The sequence below is a fragment of the Oxyura jamaicensis genome, chromosome W (genome assembly GCF_011077185.1).
Source record: "Oxyura jamaicensis isolate SHBP4307 breed ruddy duck chromosome W, BPBGC_Ojam_1.0, whole genome shotgun sequence".
In the NCBI taxonomy this organism is placed as follows: Eukaryota; Metazoa; Chordata; class Aves; order Anseriformes; family Anatidae; genus Oxyura; species Oxyura jamaicensis.
Genome location: NC_048925.1, coordinates 742,815 through 763,168, shown reverse-complemented (window position 1 = coordinate 763,168; position 20,354 = coordinate 742,815). Strand labels below are relative to the sequence as shown.

The window sequence follows — 20,354 nt, the reverse complement described above, 5'->3', positions numbered from 1 at the left end:
CTCCAAGATGTCCATGTCTGGGGGGCCCAGAACTGGACACAGGGCTCCAGGTGTGACCTCATCAGTGCTGAGGAGAGGGGAAGGATCACCTCTGTTGACCCGCTGGTAATACTTTGCCTCATGCAGACCAGGCTACCGTTAGCTTTCTTTGCAGCAAGGGCATGTTGCTGTCTCATGTTCAACTTGGTGTCCACTAGGACCCCCAGGTCCTTTTCTGCCAGGCTGCTTTCCAGCTGGGTAACACACCCCTCCCCCAGCATTTACTGGTTGCTCCTCCCCAGGTGCAGGACTTTGCATTCCCCCTTGTTGAACTGCATGAGGTCCCTGCCAGCCCATTTCTCCAGCTTGTCAAGGTCACTCTGGATGACAGCACAACCCTCTGGCATATCAGGCACTCCCCTTAGTTCTGTGTCATCAGCAAATTTGATGAGGATATACTCCGCCCCATCGTCCTGATCATTAATGAAGATGTTGAACAGGACTGGACCCAGTATTGACCCCTGGGGTACTCCACGAGTTACTGGCCTCCAGTGGTGAATATGTATGGTGAATACATTACTGTTTATTTTCAAGCACTTCTAGGATGAACAAAATGTTACTCTAGTCCTATCACAAGCTCCTTTGTAGAATTTTAGTTAACTTCCAGTTATACAAAACCTTTGATATTATAGACTACTAACAAGCATTTCAGTTGTAGATTAACCCTGGTAGGGAGCTAAGCACCACAGCTACTTGCTCACCCCCACACACACAGTGGGATGGGGGAGAGATTCACAAAGGTAAATCAAAAGAGAAAACTCGTGAGTTGAGATACACGGTTTAATAGGTACAGCAAAAGCTGAACTTGCAAGCAAAGCAAAATAAGGAATTAATTCACTATTATTTCCATTTGGCAGGTAGATGTTTAGCCATTTCCAGGAAAGCAGGGCTTCATCATGTGTAACAGTTTCTGGGAAGACAAACACCACAACTCTGAACATCCACCCTTCCTCCTTCTTTCCCACAGATTTTATTGCTGAGCATAACATGAGATGGTATGGAATAACTCTTTAGTAAGTTTGGGTCAGCTGTCCTGGCTGCGTGCCCTCCCAACTTCTTGTGCAACCCCAGCCTCCTTTGCTGACAGGGCAGCACGAGAAGCAGAAAAGGCCTTGATGCTGCATAAGCATTGTTAAGCAATAGCTTAGCCACTGGTATGTTATCAACATCATTTCGGTCACAACTACAAAATATAGCACCATATGAGCCACTATGAAGAAAATAAACTCTATCCCAGCCAAAACCAGTACAATTTCTTATATATAAGTCTGTACAGCTTAATTAAAATTTGTGTATATCCTTTCAATTCTACAAGTTCTATAATCAAAGTATAATTCTTATATTTAAGAACAAGCAGGAAAAAACATAAGGAAACAGTAACAGCTTCATAAAGCTATTATTTTATAGATTTTCTTATGTATTAAGAATATTTTTTACCTACTAAAAACCAATCAACAAACAATGAAAACAAATTCAATAACACCTCACCTGCATCAGCTCTGGACCGCTGACCTGGTGATTTTCCAAATGGGGTCTTCATTCATCTGTGTTTAAGTGAGCAGCAAAGCTGCTGAACTAGGGTGAAAATCCAGTTCTTCCCAAATCCCCAAATATCTTCTTACTCTCGTAATATGGCAACTACTTATTAATCCACCATCCAACCAGCAATTTGTTCTTCCTCAAATTAGAAGAAGCACTTCCAATTATATTACTCTGAAAAACAAAAAGTATAGCCTGATTTGAGATTCAGTTAAGATAAATACTGAATTTAAAATATTTGTTTGTTCATGCTCCACGAGAAGTCCCTTTGTATTGTTATTCTGGACACATTCTGCAATCAGAGGGCAGGTACACAAGAAGATAGCCAAACATTAAGGCTGATACTTTTCCTCATATTCAAAGTGCAAGTTCCGTATCAGATCAAATTCATCCACAGACAGACACACAAAGAAAAAAAGTTCTTAAAAACCACTTACCTTAGTACAGGGAAGAATGACTACTACTTTAAAAACCCCACTTAAAAGTAGAAGAAACTGCATTACCTTGACCAGAGGTAAAGCAGAAGCCACCTACTTCCATTTGTTAGAAAAAAAAAAAAAAAAAAAAAGAAAAAAAAAGCAGAATTACTTCTCTTACATATATGTTTAAAAAAAGGTAGAAAAATATCCTAACACTTAAAAGGTACAAAACTCACATATTCCACTGCAACGTTCAAACTATCAATTTAAGTAATTAGTTTATAGTAGATCTACGTTTGCAACAGTTTCAGGAATCTAAATCGTTTAATCATCACATTCCTTTAGATTAGAGAGAGATGCAAGGATGTTTTAAAGTCTTTTCCAAGAATTAAGTTACAGACATTTGTTATCACCTAAAAAGTTGAAGAATTACAGATCAACTATTTCAGACTACTGTTTCTGGACTGCAAACATTTCTCCTAATTAATCTATTAATTTCAATGCTGCACATAGCTAAAACAACAGGCTAGGTCAGTTCATCCTTTTAGCTTTGTTTCCTTAAGAAATCCAATTGTTGTAAACATATTCTTCGTAATTTGTCAGTCGGTGGTGGCCTTCTCCCTTTCACTTTTTTTAAAAACAAAACAAACAAAAAAACCCAGCAGCTTTGGAACCTGCTTTCAATTTTGACAAAAGGGTCAAAAACAGAGGAATGCCCCTAACTACTGACCCAGCTGTGGGAAAAGGTGTTCATGCCTTACTGAAGGCATGAATATACAAGGATATGCCCTATGGTATGGTACGAGATGAGGTATGCTGAAAATTGCATTTACTAACACTTTGCTAATTCTTCTGTGAATCACATACACTAACTCCTAGGAATATTAGAGCAATGCAGAGAAATATTACTAGGAATAAAGAGCAATAGAGACAAAAAGAAAATAAAATGAGAGTTTCTGGTGTTTCTAGTTTAAGCAAGTATTTGTTAATTTCAAGGTTTTAGAAAGATTTTGAAATATTTAGAAGATATTTCTAAATTTCTAAAACTAACATTTTAGACATTCACAGTCATAAGAATTTCATAGAATCATAGAATGGCTTGGGTTGGAAGGGACCTTAAAGATCATCTACTTCCAATCCCCCTTCCATGGGCAGGGATGCCACCCACTAGACCAGGTCGCTCAAAGCCCCATCCAACCTGGCCTTGAACACTTCCAAGGATGGGGCATAAACTTCTCTGGGCAACCTGTTCCAGTGCCTCACCACCCTCTGAGTGAAGAATTTCCTCCTAACATCTAATCAAAATCTCCCCTCTTCTAGTTTAAAACCATTCCCCCTTGCCCTGTCATTGCCTGAGTAAAGTCTCTCTCCTTTTTTTATAAGCCACCTTTAAGTACTGAAATGTTGCAATGAGGTCACCCCAGAGCCTTCTCTTCTTTAGGCTGAATAGCCCCAGCTCTCTCAGCCTTTCTTCATAGGAGAGGTGCTCAAGCCCCTTGATCATCTCTGCGGCCCTCCTCTGGACCCACTCTAACAGATCAACATCTTTCTTGTGCTGAGGGCTCCAGACCTGGATGCAGTACTCCAAGTGGGTCTTCACAAGGGCAGAGTAGAGGGGGACAGTCACCTCCCTTGACCTGCTGGCCACTCCTCTTTTGATTCAGCCCAGGATGCAGTTAGCCTTCTGGGCTGAAAGCACACACTGCTCACATCAAGCTTTTCATCCACCAGAACCCCCCAAGTCTTTCTCTGCAGGGCTGCTCTCAATGAATTCTTCTCCCAGTCTGTTCTCATGTCTGGGATTGCCCCAACCCACCTGCAGCACATTGCACTTAGATTGTTCAACCTTGTTATCCACCTGAGGGTGCTGAGAGAGTTGGTGGATGTGATCGCTGAGCTGCTTTCCATCATCTATCAGCAGTCATGGTCATCTGGAGAGGTCCCGGATGACTGTAGACTTGCTAATGGGATGCCTATCTATAAGAAGGGTCGTAAGGCGGACCTGGGGAACTATAGGTCTGTCATCATGACCTCAGGGCCAGGAAAGATGATGGAACAGGTCATCTTGAATGCAATCACACAGCATGTGCAGGACAATCAGGGGATTAGGTCCAGTCAGCACGAGTTCACAAAAGGCAAGTCCTACCTGACCAATCTCATCTCCTTCTATGACCAGGTGACCCACATGGTGGATGAGGGAAAGGCTGTTCACGTAGTCTACCTAGACTTCAGGAAAGACTTTGACATGGTCTCCCACAGTATTCTCCTGAAGAAGCTGGAAGCTCATGGCTTGGACAGGTACACTCTTTGCTGGGTTAAAAATTGGGTGGACCACTGGGCCCAGAGAGTGGTGGTGTATGGAGTGAAATCCAGCTGGCTACATACCGGTCATGAGTGGTGTTCCCCAGGGGTCGGTATTAGGGCCCATCCTCTCTAATATCTTTATTAATGATTTGTACAAGGGAATTGAGTGCACTCTCAATAAGTTGTCAGATGACACCAAGCTGGGGGGAGGTGTTGATCTGCTGGAGCGTAGGAAGGCCCTGCAGAGGGACCTGGACAGGTTGGATTGATGGGCAGAGGCCAATGAGATGAGGTTCAACATGGCTAAGTGCTGGGTCCTGCACTTTGGCCACAACAACCCCATGCAACGCTACAGGCTTGGGGCAGAGCAGCTGGAAAGCTGTGCAGAGGAAAAGGATCTGGGGGTGTTGGTCGATGTTCACCTGAACATGAGCCAGCAGTGTGCCCAGGACGCCAGGAAGGCCAACAGCATCCTGGCTTGCATAAGAAACAGTGTGGCCAGCAGGTCCAGGGAAGTGATTGTCCCCCTGTACTCGGCTCTGGTGAAGCCGCACCTCAAGTACTGTGTTCACTTTTGGGCCCCTCACTACAAGGAGGACATCAAGGCCCTGGAACGTGTCCAGAGAAGGGCTGCGAAGCTGGTGAAGGGTCTGGAACAGAAGTCCTATGAGGAGCAGCTGAGGGAACTGGGGTGGTTTAGTCTGGAGAAGAGGAGGCTCAAGGGAGACGTTATTGCTTTCTACAACTACCTGAAAGGAAGTTGTGGGGAGCTGGGGGTTGGTCTCTTCTTGCAGATAACTAGCAATAGGACAAAAAGAAATGGCCTTAAGTGGCACCAGGGGAGGTTTAGGTTGGAAATTAGTAGACATTTTTTCTCAGAAGGAATAGTCAGGAATTGGAATGGGTTGTCCAGGGAGGTGGTGGAGTCCCTGGGGGTGTTTAAGGAAAGGTTGGGCATGGTGCTTAGGGACACGGTTTAGTGGGTGATATTGGTGATAGGGGGATGGTTGGACCAGATGGTCTTGGAGGTCTTTTCCAACCGTAATGATTCTATGATTCTATCTGCTATATCAATGGTATTACAGTAAGAGTCACCCAGAATAATGCAAAATTAATTTTTACAGAACTGGACACATGCAGTGATGATGTAACTAGAGCCGGCTTCAGCGCACAGCAATCCAACACCACAACCCATCTCACCTGCCCTGAAGAACCATGATGACAGATAGAGCCCAAAGTCAGGGAGTAAACAAACTAACTGGACATTCTAGAGGTATAGCCCATAGCATAAGGGAATTATATCTGTGTATGTATATCAAAAGACAGGAAAAGCAGATGATGATTAATTGGGATGCGGTAGGAAGTGTAGGACCCAAGCATGATGTAAACAGTAGAGAATAAGGGGTGGATACTGTCCTGGTTTCAGCTGGGATAGATTTCATTATCTTCCTAGTAGCTAGTATGGTGCTGTGTTGTGGATTCACAATGAGAATAATGCTGAAAACACATTCATGTTTTAGTTGTTGCAGAGCAGTGCTTACACTAATTCAAGGACTTTTCAGCTTCTCATACCACCCTGCCAATGAGGAGACTGGGCACCCCACCTAAGAAACTGGGAGGGGATAGAACCAGGACAGCTGACCCAAACTGACCAAGGGAATATTCCATACCATAAGACATCATACTGAAAAATAAAACTGGGGGGGAGTTGGTTTGGCAGCCTCTGTTCCTTGGCAGACTAGGCATCTCTCAGCTGGTGGTGTTGTGCATCACTACCTTCATATATTATTTTATTATTTTTCCTCTTCTTTTTCTGTGCTATTAAACTGTCTTCTCTCAACCCTTTTCATTGTTTTCCACCCCCCCATTCTCTGCCCAAACCCGCATTGGGGGAAGGGCAAAGTAAACTGTGTGGTGTTTAGCTGCCTGCCAGATTGAACCACAACACAGATTCCCTCGGCCCTCTCAGCCCAGTATCCCTTCTGGTTTAAAATCTTACAATGGCTCTATATCCATGTGGATGCAGTGACAAGTGGTGTCCCTCAGGGGTCTGCCTTGAGAACGGTACTGTTTTGGATCAAACAGACCTAAACTCCCTCACTGACGCTCACAGAAGGGAGGGGGAATTAATAACAGTGGAGGATAGCAGCTGTCAACAACAAGGACCAGCAGGAGGAAGTCTTCCCCCAAAGCCTTAGGTGCCCTTACAGTACCTCTTCACCCCTCTGCAGACTCAAAAGGAAAGACCTATTGCAGGGAGGGTGGAGCTGAGTAAGGCAGCCCGGTCTGCTCCCTGCCTAACAACTAGTCCAAATAAGAAAAGGTGATGGGTGACAGTAGTAGGAGACTCTCTTTTGAGAGGTACAGAGGCACCCATCTGCCGACACAATCCACTCTTGAGGGAAGTCTGCTGCTTACCAGGGGCTCGTGTCAGCGATGTTACCAAGAGACTGCCAAGCCTAGTACAGCCTAAGGACTATTATCCGCTGCTGCTCTTTCACATAGTCACCAGTGATGCAACCAGGAGCAGTCTGAGGTGTGTCAAGAGGGGTCACAGAGCCCTGGGAGTAGCAGTAAAGGACTCAGGAGCGCAGGTAGTTTTTTCATCAGACCTCCTGGTCAAAGGGAAGGGGACTGAAAGGGCCAGTCGAATCTGGCAAATCAACAGATGGATGCAAGACTGGTGTCACAGACAGGGGTTCATCTATTTAGACCATGGGACTCTCTTTGAGAAACCTGGTCTGCTGGGAGCTGATGGGGTCCACCTATCAGAGAAGGGGAAGAGCATCTTTGGTCATAGTGAAACAAGCAAGCAATTAGTAAATATAAAAGGATGATTAGCTAGCTAGGCAGTAGGATGAATCATTATCTAGGTATTAAGAACAGAATAGATTAGTTACTCAATATTATCTGTTAGTCAAAGAAGAAGTAGTCTGAGTCTGGAAGATATACTATCAGGAGACAAGAGGTGAAGAATAGGTGAAAACTAAGTAACAAAAACTTGCCAGACATCCCGTCTCCGGCAGGAAACAGATGGACAACAAGGACACAAATTAGCTCAGACTGATAAGGACATTGCAAACTTGCAAAATCACTACATTCTAGATAAAGGGTGAAAAGTATACTATGAGGAAGACATACTGCCTTCCTCCCAAAGACCACTGCCCATGTCCTTAAGACCCCTGCTCACAATTCTTGGAAGAATCTGCGCAAGTGCAAAGGACTGATAAGCTAATTAGCATAAGAAGCGTGAGTAGGCGGGTTTAGGTAATGAATATGTATAGGCGTTAATTGAATATTCGTTGTTCTGCTGTATAAATATGAGATAGTTCGTCACTTTGGGTATGCATGTTAGGTGGAAGGATCCCCCGTACATCCAGCGCTGTCAATAAAGAATACTTCGTCACTAAGAAGAAATTTTGACTTCATTCTTTAAATCAATCGGCTTGCTGAGCTGGTGAGGAGGGCTTTAAACAAGAGTTGCTGGGGGAGGGGAACCTCAATCCATCCTGCTCCTCCCAGCTTGATGCCAGTGTCAGTGATAGATGCCCAGAGCCTGGAGAAGGGTCAGGGGTCATCAGGAGAGCACCTGATGAACAGCACAAAGGAAGGCCAAACTCTATGCTAATACAGGTAGCATGGGGAATAAACAGGAGGAGTTAGAGACTATGCACGCCTGCTGGACTATGACATCATTGGCATTACAGAGACATGGCGGGATGGCTCCCATTACTGGAGTGTTAGTATAGAAGGATACAGGCTCTCTAGGAAGGACAGACAGGGGATACGAGGAGGGGCATTGCCCTCTATGTCAACAAGCAGCTGGAGCGCATGGAGCTCTGCCTGGGGATGGATGAGGAGCTGACAGAGTTTATGGGTCAGGATTACAGGGAGGGCAGGGACAGGGGCCATTCACTATAATGTCCCCTGTCCTGCCCTCCCTATAATCCTTCTCTCCTATAAAGAGAGACAGAGAGCTGGGGATGTTCAGCCTAAAGAAGAGAAAGCTCCAGGGAGTCCTCATTGCAGCTTTTCAATACTAAAAGAGGGCTTACCTCTTACTGGGCACCACAGTACAAAAAGGACATTCAACTATTGGAGAGTGTCCAGAGGAGGGCGACAAAGATGGTGAAGGGCCTGGAGGGGAAGACATATGAGGAGCAGCTGAGGTCACTGGGCCTGTTCAGCCTGAAGAAGAGGAGGCTGAGGGGAGACCTCATAATGGTCTACAACTTGGTTGCGAGGGGGAGTGGAGAGGCGGGTGACCTATTCTCTGTAATCACCAGTGATAGGACCCACGGGAACGGTGTTAAGCTGAGGCAGGGGAAGTTTAGGCTAGACATCAGGAAGAGGTTCTTCACCGAGAGGGTGGTTGCACACTGGAACAGGCTCCCCAGTGACTGCACCAAGCCTGTCTGAATTCAAGAAGAGATTGGACTGTGCACTTAGTCACATGGTCTAAACTTTTGGGTAGACCTGTGCAGTGCCAGGAGTTGGACTTGATGATCCTTATGGGTCCCTTCCAACTCGGGATATTCTATGATTCTATGATTATAAAAAAAGAAAGATGGGAAGCAAATTCTTTCTCAGGCAGATAATGATAGGACAAGGGGGAATGGTTTTAAACTAAAAGAGGGGAGATTTAGGTTAGAGATTAGGTGTATCCATTTTGTTAGAGGAAATACATTTCTTCCCAGTTTTAGAATCAGTGGTCCCTTCTCTCCTTCCACCTGGTGATCTCTCATAACAATTACATTTCCAAACTACTGTCAAACTATTTCCTTTGTACTTTAAGCCAGAGCAAGTCTTTTAATTGCAGTACATGAAACCCAACAGCTCGGAGTTTATTTTTAATTATTATTTAATCTTATATTACTAACCATTTTTAAGAACAAAATTAAAGGGCTGTGGATATGAGTTTTTTTTTAATTTGATTCCATTTTAAAACAAATAGTTTCACCAGCAAGTTCTGTAAGTGGACTAAAATGAATTAAGACTATTGAGAAACAAAGTCCTGCCCAGTAACCTAAAAATCACTTTATTAGCCCTAACCATGCCAGCCTTTCTCCTTGATAAGTGAATATGCAACAGAAAATGGTTGGTTTTCCTCCCTGTTCAGCAGCTAACACGTAGGAAGAAAACCAATTAAAAAAAATAATGATCAGAAAGAAAGTACACATATCTTCCATGCATACACAACTGTTTACAGCAAAAGAGAAAGAACTATACCTATTCAGGTGAGCATTTTACCTTATGAATCTGAAAGGTGAAACAGGCTCTACAACCACAAATAACTTCACCTAGTACAGCTGAAAACAAGTTAAAATATTAGTAACAAATATGACTGATAAGAACTTTACATACATTAAGCAATTGACAGTTTCAAGATCTACATAATGAATAATCACCAATGTTTCTAGAGAAAGAGCAAACAAGTTTTCCTATCTTGTAGTCTTGTAGTTAAAGCCAGTAAATTCATCAACACCATCAGTTGTAGACTGCAAAAAGGAAATTCATTCCTGTTCCAAGTACACAGCAGAGGTGGTGGTGGTTTTTTTTTGTTTGTTTGTTTTTTTTGGGGGGGCGGTTGTTGGTTTTTTTTTATTGTGAGGGAGGAAAGAGGAAGAAACAGACAGTCTCCCTTCCATGGGGAAGCAATAATGTCATAGAATTATTTAGGTTGGAAAAGACCCTTTAGATCATCAAGTCTAACCATCACCTAACACTACCGAGTCCACCACTAAACCACTTCCCGAAGTGCCACATCCATGCATCTCTTAAATAACTCCAGGGATGGCAACTCCACCACTTCCCTAGGCAGCCTGTTTCAATGCCTAATCACTCTTTCCAGGAAGAATTTCTTCCTGACATCTAATCCAAACCTCCCATGCTGCATCCTTGCATCCTATCACTTGTCATCCAAGAAAAGAGACTGATATCCACCTCGCTATGACATCCTTTCAGGTAGTTGCAGAGAGTAATGAGGTCTCCCCTCAGCCTCCTTTTTTCCAGACTAAACAACCCTAGTTCCCTCGGACCTCTTGGTTTCTAGTCCCTTCACCAGCTTCACTGCTCTTCTCTGAACACCTTCCAGCAACTCAATATCTTTCTTGTAGTGAGGGACCCAAATCTGAACACAGTACTCAAGGTGCAGTCTCACCAGTACCAAGTAGAAGGGGATAATCACTTCCCTAGTCTTGCTGGTCACACTATTTCTGATGCAGGCCAGGATGACATTGGCCTTCTTGGCCACACTGCTGGCTCATCTTTAGCCGGTTGTTGACTAACACCCCCAGGTCCTTTTCTGCAGGGCAGCTTTCCAGCCACTCTTCCCAAACCTTATACCGCTGCATGGGGTTTTTATGACCCAAGTGTAGCACCTGACATTTAGCCTTGTTGAATGCCATACAATTGTACATGACCCATCAATCTTGCCTATACAGATCCCTCTGCATAGCCTTCCTACTCTCCACCAGATCAACACTCAAGCCTAACTTGGTATTGTTTGTTCACTTATTAAACTTATTAAAAGGTGTCAACCTTATTAAGGGTTGTCCACAAGCTTATTAAATCCCCTCATCAAGATGATCTATAAAGATACTAAACAAAATCGGACTCAATACTGAGACCTGGGGAATGCCACTTGTGACCAGACAACAATTGGATTTAACTCCATTCACAACAACCCTTTGTACCTGGCCACCCAGACAGCTTTTTACCCAGCAAACATTACATCCGTCCATCCATGAGCTGCCAGTTTTTCCAGGGGAATGCTGTCAGAAATGGTGTAAAATGCTTTGCTAAAGTCCAAATAAACAACATCCACAGCCATTCCCTCATCCACTAAGCGGGTCACCTTGTCATAGAAGGAGATCAAGTTAGTCAAGCAGGACCTACCTTTTAGAAACCTGTGCTGACTGGGTCTGATCACCTGGTTGCCCCATACATACCGCATGATGGCATTCAAGATGATCTGCTCCATGACCTTCCCTGGCACTGGGGTCAGACTGACAGGCCTGTAATTCCCCAGATCCTCCTTCCTACCATTCTTGCAGATGGACATCACATTCACCAACCTCCAGTCAACTGGGACATTCCCAGTTAGCCAGGACTGCTGATGACAGAAAGCGGCCTGGCGAGCAGTTCTGGCAGCTCCTTCAACACCCTTCAGTGGATCCCATCCGGCCCCATAGATTTGGGTGTGTTCAAGTGGTGTAGTAGAGTGCTAACCATTTCCCCTTGGAAGGGCTTCATTTTGCTCCCTGTCTCTGTCTTCCAGCTCAGAGGGCTAGGTACCCCAAGATCAATTAGCCTTACTACTAAAGACTGAGGCAAAGAAGGCATTAAGTACATTATCCTTCTCCTCATTTCCTGTCACAACGTTTCCCCGTGCATCCAATAAAGGATGAAGATTCTCCTTAGTCCTCCTTTTCTTGTTTATGTATTTATAAAAAGACATTTTTAGTTGTCTTTTACTGCATATTCTTCTTTAAGACCTGCTTACCACTCACTCGATGCTTTGATGAAACAGTATGTATTGTAAGCATGTGACTAACTACATGTTAGTTTCTACCCTGTTTTCTGCAGCTCAAGTTTTCAGAGGATAAATAGTTCTTTTAGTGTTTTCTCATTTTTAATAGTGTCTTTCTTCAAGTTTGAGACATGACTTCTTCCTGTGTATAGTGGACAGCCTGTGATAACAAAAGCTACCGGTATTGAATATGCTTCAGGCACCATCAACATCCTCCTAGGTGCAGAAGGTTCCAGCTGTGAACAATACATTGAACAGTACAATCATTAAGCAAGGAAAGTTAACATTGTGATTTAACATGATTTAACCTAACCTTGTTTCTGTGAGAAGCGTTAAAGGGATGTTTTTCCTGTATTGGTAAAGTTATGGATGAATCCAGCAAACATCCCTCCTACAGTGACAAAAAAGATGAATAAGAGTTGGTAGAAAAACCTCTCTCCTTTCTATTCCCTTAATTGCCAGCATCTTGGGAAGTTAAGTTACAACTTCACTGACAAGTTGGTGGATTTTTATTTCCTCCATTAGTAGCCTTAACACTTAATTCTGCCATTACATAGATAGTCCCCCTAATGAAGTATGCTAATCCTGGCCCTCAGAAGCAAGATGAGTTGATCACACCATTCAATTCTCTTCATACAGAATAAGAAAAATGCTATCCTAGCTTTTTTGGAGAAGAGTGGAAAGAGAAGACTTTCCTCAGCAGTAAACAACATGATCCATATAACCCTAAACCATTTTTTAAAAAAATGGTTATGCAAAACAATATACCTGAACTAAGTTCTCAAGTTGTATTTGAATTTTATCAGTATTTTATTAACTTTTTTCCAGAAATGCTAGTAACTCGTACAAAAAAGCAACACTTTACATAAAAACATCTACATCAGTCTACAGCTTTTCCAATTATTCCTGAAGTATTCTGTGTGCTGAAGGCTTCAGAAACATATCAAGTTCACTCCCCCTCCCTATAGTATCTATAATGAAATAGCATCATAGATAAGTAGGCTTCAAAGAGTCCTCAAAATGATCATCTACTTTATGGCTTAGCTATAATCAACCTTCTGTCAAGAAAACAGCTTATTTTCCAAGTCTTGTGTTTTCTGTTTACTATCTTTCTGTACTTTCCAATTATTTTCAAGCATACAGCCAAAAAATACTTCTTTCAAATTTTGTTAGCATATTTATATTTTATCTTTCAAATCACTAATAGAATTTGAATGAAAGCTAATCCAAGGATATGCCAAGTATGGTTCATAAGAACTTCCCAGGAGACCATGCAAGAAGTTCTACCTACAAGAATCATCAACAACTGAAGAAACTAACCTTCCTAATGAAGACTACCTCTCAGCATGCATTTATAGTTTCTGTTTCTTATACTCCAGCTTCCATAAATAGGCTAAAGTACGCCATGTTTTTGATTTGAAGAAAGGTAGCTTATCAAAGAAACAAAGCTACTTTATCCTTTTTAAAATCAACCCAAGAGATGCATTGCTATTTAATTCACATATGGCACAAGGTTACCAAATAAGTTTTCCTTCCTGCTAATAATTTAAGGAATTAACTCACTGCATCTTCCTATTTATTCAGCACCTATCAACCACCAAAACCAGTCAATACTATTAGAAGTTATACTGGCATTTCTCAAACTTGCTAGTTTTACAAACTTTTTGTAAAAGCTTTACTGTTGTAATAAACACAAGCATTTTAAAAATCAGGAGTTTTTAAAAGTTTGGATTTTATACAGAATACCAGAAAAAATATGTTAGCAGATTTTGCAGGGAACTATAGATTACTAGCCATATACAATTGCCAGACACCTATTCTGATAAAGTTCCCCCTGCCATACCTCACTGTATTTAAGAAAAACACTTCTGTTCTAATAGGTTACACACTTTCCTTCCCAAAATTCAGAAAAGCTTTTGTTACCGTTGCAAATGAGTCTTATGAAGCAAAAATACAGTAAAATTTAACAATGATGGAGTAATTACAGACTTCCAGATAGACGTTTTGGTATTGTGACATACAAACTTAGGCCCCTTTATAGGTCCAGAGGAAGAGAGAACAAAAAGGAGTAGAAAACAGAGTGAACACCAAGGTCAAAAGAGGAAGAGCTCCATAGCAGAGCAAATATTCCTCAAGGAACTGCAGCCCATAGAAGACCCACACCAGTGCAAATATTCCTGAAAGGAGTACAGCCTGTGGAGAACCTATGCCAGAGCAGAGAAAAAGTGTGAGAAGAAAGCAGCAGCAGAAGGGTAGGAGTTTGGAGTGAGGTTGAGCCTGGGAAAAGGAGGAAAAGTATTTCCCTAAGTTAAAATACCCCAAGTTATGTCTGCTCTGCCCATGAAAATAATTGTTAAATGATCACTCTGTCTTTACAAGCTTTCTTGCTCCCGTTCTTCCTATTTTCTCCCCTCCATCCCACTGGGGTGGGTGGGGGGAACAGCAGCTGGGTAAGAGTCTGTCTGCCAGCCAGGGCCAACCTACCTATCCCTGCTTCATATTTAAACTATATACCCCCATCTAAACAGTCTCCTATAAGCATGGGCAGAGGCCTCAGATAGGATATTCATTCACAGCAAAAAATCCTGTCTCAAGTTATCGTTTTAAAATGCACTTTTCATCCATTATTAATACAGCTACACCCCTAGTCATATGAAATAATGTTTGTCTCATTGTCCTCTCTATACAAGCCAACACAGCTATAACTGAGGGTAGGAATGACCCCCCCCCAACCAACTTTAAACGAGCAATCTGTTAAGACAGCACACAAATCAGAAGAGAGGTTCCTTGCTCTTTGTCTTATGGCTGACACATAACAATAAAGTATACTTCTACTAACAAGATCTTGGAACAGAAGATCAGAAGAGATGTAACCTGAGGTGCCCTCAGCAGTCAGTGGACCAAGAAAGATTTCTACTCATATTCACTTCTAGAAAAGCCTTTATCTTCTTCCTTCAGCAATTAAGATCATGAACCTCCTGGATCATGATCAAGGCTAACCTTTGTGAATGCTCCCCCTACCCAATAAGGGCCCAATGCTTTCCAGTTTCCAAATATGTCAAACATCTGTATACTCCCTAACTCTAAAAGTATTTAAGACTCAGATTTTCAAAGAGTATTTGTGCCACATGACAGTGTCGTTTTATACTGTTGTGTTAAGGGTATATGGATGAGGGAGGCTCTCCCATTGAGTCATGAGGTTCAGAAAGGACCCCCTTGCTTTTCTAAACTCCTACTCAGAGAGGAACCTAGGTGCGGCTGGATCAAGTCCTAGTCCCAGACTTGGTCAATGGTTTATGTCTAAAGGATTATCAGTACAGCCACTTATTAGAGTCAACGTTTGCCTGTTTCAGAGCCCTGCCAAGGACTTTCACTGAGACAGTTTCACAAAGTTGTAAAGATAGATAATTTATTAAGGTGACAGATATCACAGATTCGGGATTGCCATTGATACATTCAGCTCAATTATTGCAGTAAGTGAAGTTTATAGTTTAGCGCTTTAGTTATCGATATTTTCCCAGGTAACATCTGACAGTCAGAGGTGAAAGTCTTACCAAGAGGCGTTCCTCCTTGGGAAGGAGAGAGATCCAGGCCCGTCGACCCATTGGAGTTCTCATCCTCTATACCCCCCTCAAAAAAAGGGTTCCGAATACCAGATTTATACTTTTGGCGAGGTGGGACTGAGTCATTTATCATGTGACTAGCTCTCAGCAAGGCTCGTTGCATTGTTTGATCAAGAGGAAGGGGGAGGCGAGACCAACTTTCAGTACAGAGACAGGTTGCTTTCCCGGCTTTACTTGAAACATCAGGCTGTGAGGCTCCCACCTCACCCCACACATCGCTTATTTGTTGTAGTTCCTGGGCCCATTGTTCAACTGCAAATCTCCATCAACTGTCCTGTACTTTGGCCAGATGAGCAAGATATGCATGTTAATCAATTCACATTCCTGCATGTTAATTAAATCACATTCCTGCTCAAACCCAGTCTCAGCAATCCCCTGCTGATTTACAGTCACTCGGTATTTCAACAGCAATAAGCCTGGCAATATTCTATGGACAGGCAGAATTTTCTGATCAGCTTTTTTTTTTTTTTTAAAGATACTCCAAGATACTCCTGTCAGCATATATTTTGACTGAACAGGTCCAGAATCATACAGACGTAGCTGACTGTTTTGAGTAAAATACGGATCAGACAACCTACATCTTCCAAGCCTATTTTCATTATTTGTATCACTCCCAGAAAACTGAATAAAAAGTCTATTCTCCAAACATGAAGAAAATAGGTACAACACTAATCAGTATGATAGGTAGTTTTCTATGTGTCTCAGAGACGTATTGTACTGTACTGAATTTTAGTAGACATTATATTTGACACAGCATTTGAAAAAGGATAGCAAGAAAAAAAAATCAACAGAAATATGCTGTGGGCAAGAAAAGTTTAGTGATTTGGGTGGGAATTTCAATCAATTTAATTTGTCAACTCCAAAGATGGCAAGTAGATTCAACAGCTGGTCACCATGATATAAATGTTCTCCCTATTATAAAAGGCTACTATATAAGTCGTCAATATAAAAACAGCTGGAATATTAATGAAAAACAAACAAATATAGAGTTCTCCTCTATCCAAACTACCATCTGCAATTGAAGGTCTAAAGTTCAGCAGCTCATCTATGTTAAGGATGTAGTAAGTTGTTGAAATCCACAGATTCTACTCTTGAAACTAAGATCTACTTTCACCACTATCTAGAAGCACAGACCTTGAATAGCACAAGAGCATTCAACACTAATATTAAAAAATATATATAAATCAACACTAAAGCTAATGGGGAGGAGAGAACTATAAAAACCTACTTGCAAGTGTTTACAGCATATTGTCAGTAACATCTTTTATAATGGTATTTTCTTGGAAATTTGTCTATAAAGAAAACATAAAAGTTAATTCAACAATACATTTCAACCACCTTGCAATAACTGCATGTATTAGAATGCAATTAGGTAACATTTAAGTCTAATATAGTCACCATGGTTAATAGCAACAACTTGTAATGGATCCACAAGCTGCTGAAATATATAGTTACCAAGTAAGCAAGTCAAACATCACAGTACACGGACTTATAGCAGTTTTACAACATACATTACATAAAAGAAATATAAAAAGACATTCTTCTCAACCCCTCCAATAGCTAAATCAATTCACCTCATAAATTCTGCACGACAAAACCAATAACCAAATTCACATTTTAGATTAAGTTAAATCCAACCACTCTCACATGGTAAAAGCAATAATAAGCACTGTATGTAATTTAATTAAATAATTTCATTATTATTTGAAAATTACTTCAGTGATCCCAGGCCTGTTTTTCACTGTTCACAGATAAAATACAAATTAGCTACACTGTTTCAAGAAACTCAACACCTGTCTTTGTCATGGAGATGTATAGGGAAACAGTCTGGATGTTCATATAAGAAAGGTCACATTCCCTATTCCTTTATGTCACATGGTATGATGACACCTAGGCAACAATTGCTTTGGATAGCAAGTGGGCCTCATCTTGATATGGAGAAAGTACCAATTAGGAAAAGCAATATCAAGAAAGGTCACCGTTTGCCTTCAAACTATAAGCTTACCAAATTCCTAAGAGTACTAATACAATGAAAATAAACAAAATCTCTGGCACCTATTAGAAACAAGCTATCTGACCACCCAAACAGAAAATGAGTTACCATATTAACAAACAACGGGGAGGGGGGAAGAACAAAAAGTTTACAACAGTAGACTTTAATGTCTAAAAAGACTAGCTGTTACTCTCTTTCAGAAAACACAATCTTATTGAAAGCTGTTTCATTTGTCAAAATTTAAGCAAATAATGCATTACATTTAAACAGCTTTAAAAGAGCTATTGTATCAGTATGATATTTACAAATCTTAACGTATCAGAGTTCAACTTGGCAACAGTTAGCAATGAAAGCTACAGATAAGTCAATAGAAGAACACTTTTCATAAGAAAAATATAGGAAAATATTAACATATAAGATGGACCAAAAATGTTTGCTACCTTCAGGACTTCATATTTTAGTTGGAAATTTCACAAATATTTAGTGCTACACTCAGTCATGATTTTTTCTTTGATCAGTTTCACTGAAAAATATTTATTGTAAGAAGTAATCAATTTATTTCTAACATCTCTCAGCATGCCTATCACAGAGCCTGTACATTTCTTGAAGTCTTCCCTCAGTCCCCCACCTCATTTCACAATATGAGCAAGCAAACAGTTTTGAAAGAGACAATTTTAATAATAACTATAGTTTTTGATTTGGCTGAGCATAGCCTAATATTACCCACAAGGACCAAAACATTGGAGTGTCTTCACTTCTTGGCACCAAAGGTACAAAAATTCTGCAGATTCTTCAACTAGATCAGCTCCCCATGGGACACGAAGGAAGGCCAACAATACTGATTTTTGACAAACTCATCTAGATAACCAAGGCAGGAAGAAAAACCTTCTAGGTATCACTCAAAGGAATACAATCACAAGTTATAGCAAAGATGCTATAAACAAGAAATATTTATAAAGCTAATAATGTATGTGAGCAACTAAGTTGTGTTTTTGCAGTAGAGAACTAATTTTCTGTATTCAAAGGTAGTTGTGTAGTCATAACAAGGAGAAATGCTAAGTAGATAAGTGGACAGTAGAAGGCCTCACTGTTCCAAAATAAGGTGGAAGCTTGAGAAAAACAGGATGAGCAGTGTGGGAACAGTAAAACAAAGATCACAGGTTCTCAAAACATAAGAAAGGGGGAAAAAAAGGGAAAAGGGAGAAATTAAAGGGTTGAAAAAAAGAAAAATTGTACATATATGGTATAGAGGAGCATTGAGTAGCTTGTGAACTTGTAGTACTCAGCCAATGAGGAAACAGAGGAGGTGATCAGGTGTCAGGTAATAAGGAATAAAAGGTTATGATTTGTTTACTATAATGTGTTCCTAATTGGTAGGACGCCCACCATTGCAATCACAAATAAAATAGCTTCACAGAAGATCCTGTCTGAAGAAAATTATTTGAGATTTTTCTCACATGTAGAACTGAACTTTACCAAAAAAAAATTAAGCTCTAGTATGCTGTAATTTTCTTGCTAGAATAAAAAACCATCATGACTATTTCAAAGTGAAATGTTTCCACTCTAAACCCATTATTTAAATGGATTCTTGGGGGTGGATTGCACACTTTTGTCTAATTGTTTATTTTTAGTTCTGCATCCAAGATAACTTCCTTAAGCATCAAAAAAACTATTCAGAGGGAGGAGCTGCATATCTCGTCATTTCACACTTTTAATAAGTCAGCAATAATTTCAACATTTGGTCACTATCATAATGAATGACAAAGTATCAAACCATTCTATTGTGGTTTTGTTTGTTTGACCAATATTACCTTGTTGGATAGTTTGTTGAAAGTAAGAAGACTGCTGCACAAATCCAGTAACATATAGAGTTACAGACTCTCCCTCAGACTTCACAATCTAGAAGTATTACAGATGGCTTGGGATCCGTGACATAGATGCACATTCCAAATTGTAATTTGGATGACTCCATTCAAGTTTTATGTTGTTGTAAACTCAATATTATAATTTATTTTCTCCTCCAGGTAATCGACACTTATTAATGGGAATGGAAAAAGTTGAAGAAAAAACAGTCACAAATTTAAAAAAAATAAGAGTATTAACATATGATACTACAATTAAATGCTAGAATTAGGTAACTATTTACTTCTATATCAATAAAAACAATGATTATGCTATGTCAATGCTTCTCCACTAGAATCTTCCAAAGCAAAGTAGCCAATGAAAAGAGTTAAAACATTACTTTAGGGCACTGCTCAGATTGATAGTCATGACTATCAGTGGGTATGTGCTTTGAATAAAGACTGTGTTTTTTAAATATAATCTTTGAAAATGAAACATTTACTATGAGTTACAGTAACACATCTAGAAAGCAACACATCCTTTGCACCTTGAGCATTCATCTTTAACTTAAAATCTAGATATACACCCACCCCCAAATCTACATTCAAATGTTATTGGGGCTTTATGCCATTTAAATTTTATATATAGATATATAAATACATTTAACATATAATAAATTATAAAATATTTATAAACATATTATATATACACAGAAAGATATTTTCATTGAAACCAGAAGGAGGTGCTCTGAATAACAGGTTGGTGGTGCTGAACTGAACATTTGCCTTGTATTAGGAGGTGAGAAACACAGTGTCTTGCAGTTCAGTATCATAATCCAGTTCACAATGCTTTGTCTTTTAAAGAAAAAAAAAAGTACTCCTTTTAACAGAAAAAAGCACCTCATTTTGCGCTATCGTCATCACTAGGGCAAAATAATCTGTGACAGAAAACTAGCAATGCAAAGAGACAAAGCAACTGTTACTTCCAGTTTTGTCTCCTATGAGCTGTGAGCTATTTAAAGATACTGACAAGGAGATACAGGAAAAGCCAAGACACCACCACTC

General features: G+C 40.6%; 2 protein-coding genes across 2 annotated transcripts in view; both read right to left on the bottom strand.

Moving 5' to 3' along the window:
* The window catches only part of LOC118155640 (spindlin-Z-like), a 51,209-nt gene that overhangs the window by 28,592 nt on the left and 2,263 nt on the right, over positions 1–20,354 (bottom strand). The window contains exon 2 of the mRNA XM_035309024.1: positions 1,528–1,752. Within this exon, the coding sequence (XP_035164915.1) occupies positions 1,528–1,579 (52 nt within the window). The 5' untranslated portion in view covers positions 1,580–1,752. The remainder of the gene's footprint in view (positions 1–1,527; positions 1,753–20,354) is intronic.
* Positions 15,289–20,354, bottom strand: part of LOC118155639 — a 6,875-nt gene continuing 1,809 nt past the window's right edge. The window contains exons 3-4 of the mRNA XM_035309023.1: positions 16,684–16,747; positions 15,289–15,734 (exon numbers count right to left, since the gene is read on the bottom strand). Of these exons, the coding sequence (XP_035164914.1) occupies positions 16,707–16,747 (41 nt within the window). The 3' untranslated portion in view covers positions 15,289–15,734; positions 16,684–16,706. The remainder of the gene's footprint in view (positions 15,735–16,683; positions 16,748–20,354) is intronic.